The following is a 15,391-nucleotide window of genomic DNA, read 5'->3' on the forward strand; positions in this document are numbered from 1 at the left end:
CAAACTCTAGGAAGTGTGTTTCAAATGGTACATCTCTAGATGGGATCAGCATCTACTTCTTTGAAGGTCCATAATCTTAATGAGGTGGGACACAACTGGATCTGGTGCAACCACGGGATGCCTCGGGATGGATAGTAAAAGAAAAGCAGTGGAGAGGAATTAGCGTAGCTGCTGTTTTTAATATTAACCTGCAAAAGTTGATAATGTGCATGTGATCAGATGTACTGGAGCACAAGGTTATGATATGTGATGTGTGTTAGGTGTAGGATTTTTAAACTGGGAGAGTGTGTCTGAGCCCCGAACACTGTCAGGAAGACAATTCCAAAGTTTAGGAGACTGTGTCTCACTCTGGAGTAAGGTATGGAAGCAGTAAAAGAACCCCTTGACCAGACTGTGCAAGTTTCTTCAAACCAATTGACTCTAGCACAGAGACTGGAAACACTTACAGTCTGTGTACTGCTTGCACTCAGTTATGTGTTGTCTTATTTAACTTGTGTATTGGTTATGTAGCACCTTGGGCCTGGAGGAATATTTTTACATGTCACTTGTGTACTTTACTACCTGTAGGGCTGAAACGACGATAAAGCCTTTGAGATGCTGTATAATCAACGACTAACCAATTCACAGTCATAGACATATGGGTTTTTATTTTAAATGACAAATCTTCAAGAAAACATGTATTTCACATTTCATCACATAAAGCCTGTGTAAACAAATTGATTGAAGGCGAAGGATGAGCAAACACATCCCTGATTGTAGTGCACAAATATACAGCATGTGGTAATGAAAAAATAAATAAATCCACCATAGCCCTGCTTATTCATTAAGTAACTAAGAAGAGTGAAATGTTGTCTCGTTTAATGCAGACAGAACGTCTGAATAAGTGAATTGTCAGTGCTACATAGGCTTTGAGAATACATACAGCCAACAAAGTCTCCCTACACAAAACAGTCTCTAATAAGATCTCTAAAACCAAATGTACTTCCTAACCCACACTGCACACATCACAACGACTACATTGTTAAGAGCTATGCCATTCTAATGCAAGTGAAAAGAAATAAAAAATAGTAATGAATTTTTAACAGTTCTGGTCAATAGACAAAGGTTTGCATTATGATCATCAAGGCTATTAGATATTAAAGGCTGCTAAAGAGTACAGCATGTGGGATTTTGGGTTCCATATTGTTTGCTTATTGACACCTTTTAGATCAAGGAGCTGCACACCCAAATGCTAGTGCCACAAAAATGTAGTACTTCAGCCCATACTGCAATCTTTCCCAAATCAGTTTCCGATTAGCAGCATTAGTCAGTACTTGATGTAAAAGCTTAATAAAACATCCTCTTTTTTTAGACAACTGTTTATCTGCTCATGATAATTAACATAGATCTACTCTCTAAATCAAGCTTAAAATGTCAGCGCTCGATGTATATTTTGTTACACTTAAGGTTTTGAATTGCATTTCTCAGGACCCTTTGCAGTAATGTAAAGCTATAATAGATGTGGTCAAGGCTGTGAGTCTCCGCATGTCACACTTCGCCTTCATCAAGTCGCGCTAGTTGCCTTTCGAGTGCGTCAATCCTGTGACCCTGAGCTAACACAAGTGCTCGGAGGGCACGAACTTCTGTCAGAATGTCAGCCAGCTGATCGTCCTGGGAAAGGAAACAGATGAGTACAGCATTATAAAGAAAGAAAGGGACAGAATGTAATACAAAAAAAAGAAAAAGGAAACTCTAAATCAGTGTAATCTTGTTGCACTTGGTGTTGTTGATGACCCAGTTTGTTTTTATACCCCTTTTCTCGTGCGGTCCGTCCCTCCTTCAACCTCCCTCCTAAATAGTGGTGTCCTCTCACTCCCTGTCTGTCTGGCAGCAGTGTTCATGCTGGGAGCGGTAGTGCTGATGCTAGTAGCCGAGTTGCTCTGAGGTAGCAGTTTCGGTCTTCCGCGCAGTGTGTTATATTTTGACGCAGGAACGTTGTAGCTGCCACTCATTGAGACTAAGATGGGGGGTGCATCTTGCCCTGCAATCCAGTCTTCGGCCAGTAGAGAGGGCTCTAAGCCTGCAGTGTCTGGATACAGATCCCCCTGGAACAGGTCTGACTGGAAAGCATTTATACGACAGCAATGTTAAATCTGTTCCAATTTCTTAACAATAAGTCATCTTTTAGAACACAGATTTAACAATCTCTTAGATATTTGAGCAAATATTTAATATACTGTGGTGAATTGTAAAAACTATGTATCTTTTATATGACACGGAAAATATCTGTTCAAATGTGGTTTCAGGCTCATGTGGTCTGCAAAAATCCTGGTTTTAAACTTTCATCACATAACAGAGATATAAGCAATAGTGCAATCTTAGTTAGCCACACATTTTCAAACAAGAGAAAAACAACTACAATGAGGAATAGCCAGTTCATATGTAAAACATTAAGTAGGATCTATGTTAACGTTTGTTTGCAACAAATCATGTGCTTTTCTCTTTTTTTTCTATATGATGAATAATTCATATAGGATTCTATGTACATTCATGCAAAACACAAGTCTTTTGGAGCACTCTGGAAACCCGAGCTCATGAATGGAAATACCTTGATGACATATTTGTGCATTCAGGTATTGATAGCGACTTCTTGAATAGGTAAATTTCCACCCCAATATGTTTCTAATATTACTAATATAGAATTTGCATTAAAACAAACAGTGAACACAACTGACCTTTCTTGGCACAGTCATGGAAATGGGTTCAATCTTCCTCTCGTGAAGTTTATAAAACCTGGATGAAATAAAAGGAAACACACAAAAAGATATAAGAATGGTGTAAGGTCAGACATTGTACTCAGGTAACATGATTTTATGGATTGTATGGGTTTGTGAGTTTTTTTAAACTACTTTTACCTGGCAATCTCACACTTGTTAACATCTACTCCTCTCTTGCTGAGGAAACCAGCTCCTCGCTGAGGCTCCTTGCTACTGTAGAGACTAAGGAAGTGGATGTAGGGAGACTCATTGGTCACCTCAAAGTAGCGAATGGTGCAGTCACCCTGAAAGAAAGATTGTGGGAAATTAATAAATAGGTGTAACTTTTAACAAGGCTTGGTAGCACATTCAAATCTAAGCACTAAAATCTCATAGATCATGGATGTTAAAGCTCTAATAAGGGTTACAATGAAATGATTTTTAATTGAATATTCAAAAAAGAAAAAAAGAGAGAGCTAGTCTCTGTAATTCCACTAAGGGGCAAAAATAGGTAAATATACACCACCATCTGGCAAACTGAATATTTTCAATGAAGCTCCTAAATTTCTAGTATTATTTATAAAGGATTTCACCATCAGGTATGAATAAAATAAATACTTTTTCAATAATTATATGGCTAATAACAAATGGTTGTTATTGCAATAACAATAATTGTAATGCTATTGTGCTGTAGGGTCTTTTTTTTGGCACAAATGTTAGTAATAAGTAACCAGTGAAATCTCTGAAATGTCTTAGGGTTTGGTAAAAGTGACAGTGTATATCTGAATATGTTTTACCTTTCCACACAGATAGACCATGTTTGTATCTGGGTCATAGAAAGGAAGGAGAACTCCATTACTGGTGTCCATTTCCTGAACAGCCATTGGCTCAGAGAGATCTTTCTAATAATTAAAACAACACACATAAGAACATAAATTGTAAATTGTAACCTGTGTATAATATTATAAAAAATATTTGTAACTAAAAAACAAATGCTGTATGGGGGTGTATGGTACATTGGTATATTAAAATATGCTACAGGATTTATGAAACTGTGTGATGTAAAAATTATATAATAGGCAAACTACTGTAGATAGACAGATATTGTTAGGTAGTTACATCTGATAAAAACTTTCAAAGCTAGCTAATGTTAAATAACATCCAAATTAAAAATAGCAAACATTAGAGGGTATTATGAAGTAAGATGTTTGAAATTTTCACAGCTTGCTAGTTAATGTTAACTACCATATTTCCAAAGTTGTCAGATAAATCCTAAAGTTTGCTTGGTAGTTTTAAAATGTATCACAGAATTAGCTAACCAGGAGGTAAAAAATGCATGTTTGTGAAAGTAACTAAGCCTGAAAAGTAAACAAGTAAGGCTGTCATTGTCATTTTTTTGCACTTGAGTTGTACTTGATCTATGATATGGCTCAAATACTTATACTGAGTACCATACTGTGAATCTCAGTGCTACTATTAGGACTTGAAAACATTGGAAATTTGGTATACTATATGTAGAAATGATCAATATAATAATCAATATTTTTTTATCGTCTAATGTGGTGGTGGTGTTTGTCTCACCGTATCCCATAAAGCCAGCTGTCTCTCACTCATGCGGCTAAATCCGGTTGTCAGGATTTTTCCATCAGCAAGGAAGACACCTCTCATTGGTCTGGTGCCCTCATGGGCCTTTTCCCGCACCTGAGGTAAAGAGCGGGATAAAAACAGAAACAGTTCATGTTAAACAGCCACAAAGTATACAGTAAGGAGAGACGCATACAAAAAGTCTAAACCAGTAGGGATTAGAAGAAGTTTGGCTGTAGTAATGAAGGTGACTCTGTAAATGCAGGGTAATTTAGTTGTACATTTGCTGTTAAAAATAGTGGAAGGAATGAGCTTTTACTGGTCTTAATAACAAATCATTGGTCCGGAAATTAGCAAGAACTAAACTAATTGATAAAGTCACTCATTACAGATATATTTCCAATGTAACTATGATAGGGGTTAATTTTCCCCTTTGATTTCTCTAAACATTTAAGTATTGTGGGTAAAACTGCATACAGCTTTTTATAGAGTTAATTATAGAGTCAATGCTGTTCCATTCAGTGTTGATGTTCTTCAAAACACAGACACATGCTAAATTTTGACAATAAACATTTTAAACATTAAAATCACTATAATTTTAACTTTACGTACAAGAAGGCTATATAGCCAAACGTCAGTGTTTCTAGCTGGTTTCCCAAACAGCAACAGTTATTGAGCAAGTAGTGGCACAGGAGCTCTCAGAAGTGTGTGATTTGTTTGACTAATGATTAGTTATTACAACTATTAATAATCTTTACTCATTTTGGGCTTGACTTGTTTTTGTTTTTTACAGAGATTTTCTTTTTTATTTGTTTGATTTATTATAATTTACTTTTAATGAGGAATTTGTAAAAACAAGGTTTATTCTGTGATTGCGGCCCGGGTTCGATCCCCGGTCAGGGAACCAACCCCAGCCATTAGGGCTGCACGAGCCTTAGTGCCGGTCCCAAGCCCCGGATAAATGGGGAGGGTTGCGTTAGGAAGGGCATCCAGCGTAAAAACATGTGCCAAATCAAACATGCGGATGGTCCGCTGTGGCGACCCCTAAAGGGAGAAGCTGAAAGACATTCAAAGTGAATAATACACAATCATTCGATATCACATTATAATTGAAGATGAAGAGAAAAGAAAGAAAGGAATACACAATTTTATTATTCACATGATTTTCAGGAAATAAGATCCAACTTCCGGTTCATTGGGAAAAACATTTCAAGTATGGGATGCAAGATAGAATCACTTGCATTAATGCAAAAATAAAATAAAATGCATAAAATGATTTTTAAAAATGTTAGATTTTGGAAATATTTTAATTATACTGTAATTATACTGTATTATACTGCCTACTTCCAAAGGTATTGACATTTGAAGTTATGCATCTGATATATGCACATATGTTGTTGTGGAAGACATTTAACCTGTGTTCAAAATATTTTTTATATTCAAGATACATAAACATTTGTACAAATAATATTGGTGGGACACAAATGGCACACATTTAGAGAATGGGCTCTGGACTGAGAATAACACTTGGATATTTATCTGTAAGGAAAGCAGCCTGTAACTGGAGCTCACATGATCCTTCTATTGTAAGACACGTCTTCTGTAGGTCCCCCAGCCATGTTAAAACTGACCTTAAGGATAGTGCCTCGTCGAGGGTCAATAACCCGCAAGGCTTTGTCTTTGCAGGTAGTACAGATCACACTCCCCTCTCTGTTCCAGCACACACTGTAGATCTGATCTGGATGAGCGTCACTCAGCTCATACACCAGCTCACCAGTGCCAATATCCCATATGCACAATAGGTTATCACAACCTGAGAAAAAGTCAAAATAAACAAAGAGTAAGAAACTCTTCAGTTGCACACATGTAGTAACAAATCTCAAAGCATGAGTGCAAGAATTTACAATTTCAACATTTGCATGCTAATGCAAATTAGTTGTAGGAGTGTCATCCCTGGCTGTGCTTCTTACACATCACTTGCACAGACGAACTCCCTGGAATAGGTTTCATAAACAAAATGTAGGCATTTCCCAAAACACAAAACTATAGACACAATTTAAAGACCAGAAAAGGTAAAAATTGACAGGAGATTGAATGGTATTTTTATTATCTTCATCTATCTAGTTTGGGTGAGTCTGCACACATAGCTTCACATTTAGTATCAGATTCCTGTTCTTGGATGGCAGGATTGTCCAATGTGGTCTTCTGCTATCCATTAATCAATCTGCTAAGCACAATATGACTAGTTTTCTCTAACCCCGCTTATCAACAAATACTGTTTTTACCCACAGGTCTGTTGCTCGTTGTTTGTTTGTTTGTTTGTTTGTTTGTACAAACTCTAGATATTGTTCTGTGTGAAAATCCCAGTAAATCCTATGTTTATGAAATACTCAAACCAACCAAACTATGCCACAATCAATGTCACAGAGATTACACTTTTTCCACATTCCGATATTTGATGTGAACATTAACATTAGCGGATGTAACTGCGTGATTATTTGCATTATGCTGATGCCACATGATCAGATAATTAGATAACTGCTAAAATAACCAAATGTGCAGGTCTTGATAATAATATAAAGGATTATTGCGTGCCTGTTGTATGTCTTATGTGGGCAATTAAATAGAAAATTGGGAAATTTGTTATGAATTTCCCTGTTGGTTTGGACAAAACATTATTTTCCATTTTGTTCTGTTCTATCTAACCCAGACAAAGTAGTAAAAACAACCTCTAACCTCTGACCTCGAACAAAGACTAAGGTGAGCCAAAAGATGCTTAACTAAATTATCCAAATTTGGCATGTGAAGGAGGCCAAATGCAAAACCACACATATACACATGCACACACACACACACACACACACACACACACACACACACACACACACACACACACACACACACATACACACACACACACACACACACACATGCACACACAGTAAACAACATGCAAAGACATTACCTGCAGTTAGTAAGATGTTCAGTGCAGTAGGGTGCCAGGCCAGAATGCCCACTCTTTTACTGTGTCCCTCTAGAGTTATTGTAGCCTCAGTCATTGGCACTGTGAGGCCGCCATCCGGAATGTGCCATATCTAATATCATTGAAACACAAGACCTCTTTCAATTCCCTTTTACATAGCAAAAAAAATCAAATAAGGCTGTTCATTCGCAATAATATTGAACACATCCTTAAAACGAACGCATGGCAAACAATTATTAAATTATTAAACTAAACCGAATTTTGGAAATATGTACATTTATTAAAAAGAAAACTTGAAATATCACGTGAACATAAGTATTCAGGCTTTTGCATCAACACAACAAAATTTAGCCAAGATTCTATCGTATATTGAAACCAAGCTTGAACAGTTTGTCTGAAGGAAACCAGGCACCATCCCCACAGTGAAGTGTGGTGGTGGTAGCATCATGCTGTGGGGTGTTTTTCTGCAGCAGGGACTTGGCAGCTGGTCAGGATTGAGGGAAAGTTGAATAGAGCAAAGTACAGAAATATCCTAAATGAAACCTGCTCCAGAGCGCTCAGGAACTCAGGAAGGTTCACCTTTCCCCATGAAAACAACCACACAGCTAAAAAAAACAACATAGAGTGGCTTAAAGACAACTCTGTGAATGTCCTACAGTGGCCCAGTCAGTCCCCCGACTTAAAACCTATTGAATATCTCTGAAGAGACCTGAAAGTGTCTCATCCAACCTGACCCAACTTGACAGGATTTGCCATGAAGGATGCTGCAAAAGTGCTTCTACTTTTTACTTTTTAATACATTTATATGCATTTCTAGGATTCTGTTTTCATTTTGTCATATCACCTCAGCCCAATTATACTGTATTAAAAATCAAAGAAGCAAAGTCTAATTCAGTCAACTACAACTGACACGTAAAATCTTATTTTTGCTTTGCCAATTGGTTGAAGGTTTAAGAAATCAGCGAAATTCCACTTATTAAAGTGAATAAAAAAAAACTCTGATGTCATGATGCCACATCTAAGCCTGTTTTTTTATGAAAATCGGGTATATTTATATTGTAATACGATCCATATTCTGCAAAAAAATATGTGTTCAAGCTACCTTTTGCAGTTGTCCAGCATAAAGCTATAAGACCACTAAACTGCATATTTTATTGCAAATATATTCTGAACCGCATGACAAATTTTACATTTGACCTATATCGACACCAAAGGTTCCTTTGTTCACATGGAGCAAATACCTTCACTGTGCAGTCCTCTGAAGCACTGGCAATTATGTTGTCATCATGTGGACACCACTGGATATCGAGCACAGAAGCAGCATGGCCGCATACAGTGGGAGTGGACTGGTCTACTCTACCGGTCTACAAAAAAATATATAACAATCAGCTAAATATAACACACAGCTACACTGATTTCAATATATAATCAGATATTTTGCCTTCTGTTTACTTGTTAGCTATCCATCAACTGGATACTGCTAAAAACTAAAACAGTGAAAGAGTTTTACAAATACATTTATTGAATTATGTTCAGGTATATTTTGTAACCTTTGTGAGTGGTAATACGAGAAAGGCTCCGCCTCCTCCAGCCTCAGTTATAACAGCGATAAACTTGGGGTTTGCTACACAGAGCTGCCCATCCCATGTCACACGGGTAACTCTGATGTCATCCACACACTGCTCCGCCTTCCACGCCTGGGCGAATACGTGTCGGAACTTACTTTGCCTAACCACACCCCTCCTGAAGGACATGACTAGGAAGAACAAACAATCATTAGAAAGTTTTTGACATTTAGTATAATGTATTAGGTAAAATGGAAATCATACTAACTAGTGACACATGCATAATCTCAATCATTAAAGACGTAGCTATAAAAGGTTAGGGCCTGTTTGAACACTGTGTTGATAGCATTGGCACTCCATAAAGACTAGTAGCAAGTCCATTAGAGGATGGTGATGCACTGAGTGTGTTAATTTTTTACAAACAAGCTAATAATTTCATACTTTAGAAGTAAACATAAAAACCTCTTCTTCCACAAGTCAGACAGACTTTCTGTCCAAGGCAACGAACCAAGAATATTTAACATATTGCTCGATATAGCCTTCGATTGTTCAACACACATACACAATGTCAGTATTGCTGTTAAAGAATATAATAAATAAGTGCAATTGAAACATAATTTATTTTTTTCATTATTCACCAGGCTAAATGTATTTCCCATAAAAAAGAATACAATATCGTATTCAATCTATATATGTAGTCTATAGAGCCATTAAACCAAATAAAATGAATAAAAATCGATCTGGAGGTTTAGAGATGTCCTAATTGTCCTTATTAGTGTCTAGAAGAGATAAACTTGTGATCTACAATTTGTCAAAGTTGTCCAATTGGTCCTTAACCACTAGACATAACAAACCACCAATAGATGACAAACAACTTACAAGTAGATAAACAAATTGTTTGAGGCTTTCTATAGGTCTTTCAGCAAAGATGCCATTTTGGAGAAAAGCAAATGAACGAATGAATAAATGAATGAATGAATGAATGAATGAATGAACGAATTATTTAATGAATTAATTGCTCCAACAATGAAAGTCCACCAATCTGACACTAAGCTTCTGATAACTACGGACAAACCCAGAAGTGCAGCTGCGGAGAATAGAATATGGACGCTTATTCACAAGTGTTAACACAACATATGTTACACATATGTAGCACAGGCGCTTATGATGCTATTTTGCGCACTAATCGCGCCGCCATGATGCTCACGATTCATTTAAATTTACCCACTCTAATTTGATTAATAGCATTTTATTGGTTATGGTGAGAAACGCGATTAACCAATCGGAATCGTGTATTTGTTTTTACTCGATTCTGTGCGAAAGCTAGACGCATTCTAATATCAGGAATACTGAAGAGTAAAAGGAGCAAAAAATATCGTTTCCATTCGACCAGCATGTTATTTTAATAATTTAAGTAAAACTATTTGAAAAAAAAAAAAAAAAAGAACAATATGTGCTGTTTAAAGCACTGCAAACAAGAGCTTGTGAACAGATCATGCAGTTTTTTTGTATTTTTTATTATTATTTTTATTTTTACATTTAGTAGCCTATAATCGATTCTCAACCACGCCGAAAGCAATACACGGCAAATGCACAAACATAAACTATGACACTGCAACTCAGTAGGCCTAATAATCGATTATTAGGAATGCGCGTGCGATGCAAAAATCGATTAATCAACCGTGTTAGAGTTACTATACCTTAGGTTTTAGGGTTTGCAGGGAATAATACAGGGCAGCTTGAGAGCAAAGACAATAGATAATCCTCTGACACACACACACACACACACACACACACACACACACACACACACACACACACAGTAAACGAATCCTTTCAAATCGTCGTTATAGTTTTGCATAACCAGGTGGAAAAAATTCTACACCAGAAAGACACTTTATCCATTAGGAAGAAGAAAACAAATAGGAATAACATTCTCTATTTTATTCGAAATCCCTGGTTATAAACATAGTGTAATAATAAATGTGTAATCTATTATGAACACTCCGTTTAAAAAAATAATGACCAGGCTCGAGGTTGCGCACGAGCGGCCATCCAAACTGCTGAGAATGAAGTGTCCCGGTATGTAGCATCAAATGTCAGATCTCGAAAGCGTCTGTTCACGCAATATATATATACAGTATACTTTTTTTAATTTTTGCACAAACATATATATATATATATATATATATATATATATATATATATATATATATATATATATATATATATATATTGACACATTGCACCAAATGAACTATTCAGAAGCTGAATCGAATCAAATGATAAAATGATGAATGATATGATTTTTGTGCTCTACCTACCTACAGCAGTGTGATCACAACCGGAGCGGGAGGCACTGGGCTCCGTCCCAGAGCGCGCACTGCCCTCCTATACAGTGTAGTATAGACTGAGGGCAGTTCCAGCACACTACACGCACTACACAGTAAGGGAGTATGCACAGCCTTTTTGTGCGGTGTGTGTGTTTGAAACATCCTATTTCCTGTTCCAAACCCGTCCTGGTGGCTGTTTTCACAATGGGCGCGTTGTTTGCACGAAAATAAAGGAAACGCGTGCATGTGGTTTATGTGCAATGTGGTTCTCAGGTAAATGTTTATTTATTGTACTGACAAAAATATCAGCAGACGCACACATACAGGAGCAGACACCTGAGGTTTCATGTTTCAGAGCTGGAAATTTAGAATAAGAGTCTCACAACGTGCCAGAAAAGTGCGAGGAAAACAAAAACAAAAACACGCACCCACATTAATTTACTATAAATATGCTGTTATTTTATTTTCATAGTGCTTTTCTTTTTTTTTTTTTTCTTTTCTTTTTGGTGCCACAAAAAATTGGCACAAATACATTTACGTCATTTGGCAGACACCCTTATCCAGAGCGACTTACAACTGAACAGGGGAGGGTTAAGGGCCTTGCTCAAGGGCCCAGCAGTGGCAGCTTTGTGCCAATAAACAAACTTTTGGTCTGCCACTTAATACGTTTCTGAGGGAAACTCAGTTCCGAGGGTACCTAACTGAAAGCCCTGTACTGAAAGATTTCTGTGCGACTACATGTACCGTTACACCCCTAAGTGTATATATATATGTGTGTGTGTGTGTGTGTGTGTGTGTGTGTGTGTGTGTGTGTGTGTGTACATATATACACACATATTAACATATAATAAATAAATTGACTCCATTTAGCAGTATTGGACAGTATCTTTTGCTTTTATCTAACTCCATTTGACATTTCAGAAAAGCCTTGTTGCTCCACGTTTCATGGAATAAACTGTTTGAGAGACTACAATTGTAACCTTCTTCTTCTTCTTTCGGCTTCTCCCATTAGGGGTCGCCACAGCGGATTATCCGTCTCCATACCACCCTGTCCTCTACATCTGCCTCTTTCACACCAACTATCTGCATGTCTTCCCTCACCACATCCATAAACCGCCTCCTTGGTCTTCCTCTTTTCCTCCTTCCTGGTGGCTCCATCCTCAGCATTGTTCTACTGATATACCCCATGTCCCTCCTCTGCACATGTCCAAACCATCTCAATCTCGCTTCCCTCATCGTGTCACCAAAACGTCCTACATGGGCTGTCCCTCTAATAAACTAATTTCTAATCTTGTCCATCTTCGTCACTCCCAACAAAAATCTCAACATCTCCAGCTCTGCTACCTCCAGCTCCACCTCCTGTCTTTTACTCAATGCCACTGTCTCTAATCCATACAACATCACAGGTCTCACCACAGTCCTTTTGCAACCAGAGGAGAAAACTGTTTACACAAACATCCGGGGCGCATACCGGGCGAAGCCCCGCCCCCACCTCGGGTATTTAGACCACATCTCTGTTATGTTGATCCCAGCATACAGACCACTCAGCAGGCGTTCAAGACCAGTTCGGAAGCAAGTGAGAACCTGGCCAGCAGGATCCATGTCTGCTCTCCAGGACTGTTTTGAATGCACTGACTGGGACATGTTCAGGGAAGCTGCAACCAACGGCGATTTCATCAACTTGGAGGAATACACGTCAACAGTGACCAGCTACATCGGCAAGTGCATTGATGACGTGACTATCTCCAAGACCATCACTACACGCTCCAACCAGAAGCCGTGGATGACCGCCAAGGTGCGTGTGCTGCTAAAAACAAGAGACTCTGCCTTCAGAGCAGGGGACAGGGTGGCCTTGAAAACAGCAAGGGCCAAACTGTCCCGTGCCATCAGAGAGGCGAAGCGCGCACACTCCAAGAGAATTCACGGCGAATTCCAGGACAGCAGAGACACCCGGCGCATGTTGCAGGGCATTCAGGCGATCACGAATTACAAGACCACATCACCTGCTTGTGACCGTGACGCCTCCCTCCCAGATGCGCTGAACGACTTCTACGCCCGGTTCGAGGTGCAGAACAACATGGTGGCGAGGAAGACCATCCCTCCTCCCAGTGACCAGGTGCTCTGTCTAACCACAGCTGAAGTGAGGAAAACTCTATGCAGAGTTAACCCACGGAAGTCTGCTGGACCAGACAACATTCCTGGCAGAGTGCTCAGGGAATGTGCACAACAGCTAGCAGATGTCCTCACTGACATCTTCAACATCTCCCTGAGCAGCACCACTGTTCCTACGTGCCTCAAGACGACGACCATCATTCCTGTGCCGAAAAAGTCTTCTGTCTCCTGCCTCAATGACTATCGTCCCGTTGCACTCACACCCATCATGATGAAGTGCTTCGAGAGGCTCGTCATGAGGCACATAAAGACCCAGCTTCCACCCGCACTGGACCCCATGCAGTTCGCATATCGTCCAAACCGCTCCACGGACGATGCTATCTCCACAACCCTTCATCTGGCCCTCACCCATCTGGATAACAAGGACTCTTATGTAAGGATGCTGTTCATAGACTTCAGTTCAGCATTCAACACAATACATCGGTATTCAGGGACAGGCATTTACGACTGGACCCCATGCAGTTCGCATATCGTCCAAACCGCTCCACGGACGATGCTATCTCCACAACCCTTCATCTGGCCCTCACCCATCTGGATAACAAGGACTCTTATGTAAGGATGCTGTTCATAGACTTCAGTTCAGCATTCAACACAATACATCGGTATTCAGGGACAGGCATTTACGACTGGATAGATACATGGGAGCCAAACCATTTAGTGCTTTATAAGTGAGTAGCAGTAGTTTGTAGTCTATTCGAAACTTAATAGGAAGCCAATGTAGGGACGATAAGATTGGGGTTATATGATCGTATTTTTTTGACCTAGTAAGAACTCTTGCTGCCGCATTCTGAACTAGCAAGAGTTCTTACTAGGTCAAGAAAATACGATCATATAACCCCAATCTTATCGTCCCTACATTGGCTTCCTATTAAGTTTCGAATAGACTACAAACTACTGCTACTCACTTATAAAGCACTAAATAGTTTGGCTCCCATGTATCTATCCAGTCTTTTAACACGCTACAATCCTTCACGCTCCCTGAGATCTCAAAACTCTGGGCTTCTAGTAGTTCCTAGAATAGCAAAGTCCACTAAAGGCGGTAGAGCATTTTCACATTTAGCTCCTAAACTCTGGAATAGTCTTCCTGACAGTGTTTGGGGTTCAGATACACTCTCCCAGTTTAAGTGTAGATTAAAAACATATCTTTTTAGCAAAGCCTACACATAACACACATCACACACATCACATCACAACCTTGTGCTCCAGAATATATGATCACATGCACATTATCAACTTGTGCTGTTAATATCATGAACAGCAGCTACGCTAATTCCTCTCCACTGCTTCTCTTTCTCTCCCCATCCCGAGGCATCCTGAGGTTTGGCCAGCTCCAGTCACGTCCCACCTCGTGAAGATTATGGACCTATGGATAATCATGGAGAAGTAGATGCCGAGTGTTTAAAGGCCCTGGCATGGAGAAGCTGATGCTGGATCTATGATGATCACAAATTGTTTTGTATTGTTGAAAGATTTATGACCAAACTCTTGATGTCACCCATATGAGGATGGGTTCCCCTTTGAGTCTGGTTCCTCTCAAGGTTTCTTCCTCATATCATCTAAGGGAGTTTTTCCTTGCCACTGTCGCCACGGCTTGCTCATCAGGGACAAACGCACACCATTCACCTTCACTGTTGTTTTCTGTAAAGCTGCTTTGAGACAATGTCTGTTGTGAAAAGCGCTATACAAATAAACTTGACTTGAAAATCATTCCTCAGCACCTAATCGAGAAGCTGAGCCTACTGGGCCTGAACACCTCCCTCTGCAACTGGATCCTGGACTTCCTGACTGGAAGACCTCAGTCAGTCCGGATCGGAAACAGCATCTCCAGCACCACCACACTGAGCACTGGGGCCCCCCAGGGCTGTGTGCTCAGTCCACTGCTGTTTACTCTGCTGACTCACGACTGTGCACCAATGCACAGCTCGAATCACATTATCAAGTTTGCTGATAACACGACCGTGGTGGGTCTAATCAGCAAGAACGACGAGTCAGCATACAGAGAGGAGGTGCAACGGTTAA

The 15,391-nt window shown here is 39.3% G+C and overlaps 1 protein-coding gene across 2 annotated transcripts; it reads right to left on the minus strand.

Annotated features, from left to right (window-relative positions):
* Nucleotides 1–630: 630 nt before the first annotated feature.
* coro1b (coronin, actin binding protein, 1B) lies at nucleotides 631–11,448 on the minus strand. 2 transcript variants are annotated; one of them, XM_083541118.1, is made up of 12 exons: nucleotides 11,192–11,353; nucleotides 10,568–10,633; nucleotides 8,853–9,058; nucleotides 8,544–8,666; nucleotides 7,285–7,414; nucleotides 5,951–6,132; nucleotides 4,317–4,436; nucleotides 3,533–3,637; nucleotides 2,895–3,040; nucleotides 2,715–2,772; nucleotides 1,791–2,099; nucleotides 631–1,650 (listed from the first exon to the last, which is right to left on the minus strand). In XM_083541118.1, exons 3-12 carry the CDS (start codon nucleotides 9,054–9,056, stop codon nucleotides 1,528–1,530), a joined length of 1,500 nt encoding a protein of 499 aa, XP_083397244.1. In that variant the 5' UTR covers nucleotides 9,057–9,058; nucleotides 10,568–10,633; nucleotides 11,192–11,353; the 3' UTR covers nucleotides 631–1,527. The 2 variants fall into 2 exon arrangements, with proteins under 2 accessions (XP_083397244.1, XP_083397245.1); XM_083541119.1 differs by lacking the exon at nucleotides 10,568–10,633 and having other exon boundaries at nucleotides 11,192–11,448.
* Between the last annotated feature and the right edge of the window lie 3,943 nt (nucleotides 11,449–15,391).

Source organism: Silurus aristotelis, assembly GCF_946808225.1.
Source record: "Silurus aristotelis genome assembly, chromosome: 5".
In the NCBI taxonomy this organism is placed as follows: Eukaryota; Metazoa; Chordata; class Actinopteri; order Siluriformes; family Siluridae; genus Silurus; species Silurus aristotelis.

What these genes read in the sequence shown, in the direction of transcription:
- coro1b (XM_083541119.1), bottom strand. Translation starts at nt 9,056, where the DNA reads ATGTCCTTCAGGAGGGGTGTGGTTAGGCAAAGTAAGTTCCGACACGTA. An exon ending in GAACATCTTACTAACTGCAG is followed by an intron (nt 6,133 to 7,284) that starts GTAATGTCTTTG and finishes ACTTTTTCTCAG; the next exon opens with GTTGTGATAACCTATTGTGC. An exon ending in CCATGACTGTGCCAAGAAAG is followed by an intron (nt 2,100 to 2,714) that starts GTCAGTTGTGTT and finishes AATGCTTTCCAG; the next exon opens with TCAGACCTGTTCCAGGGGGA.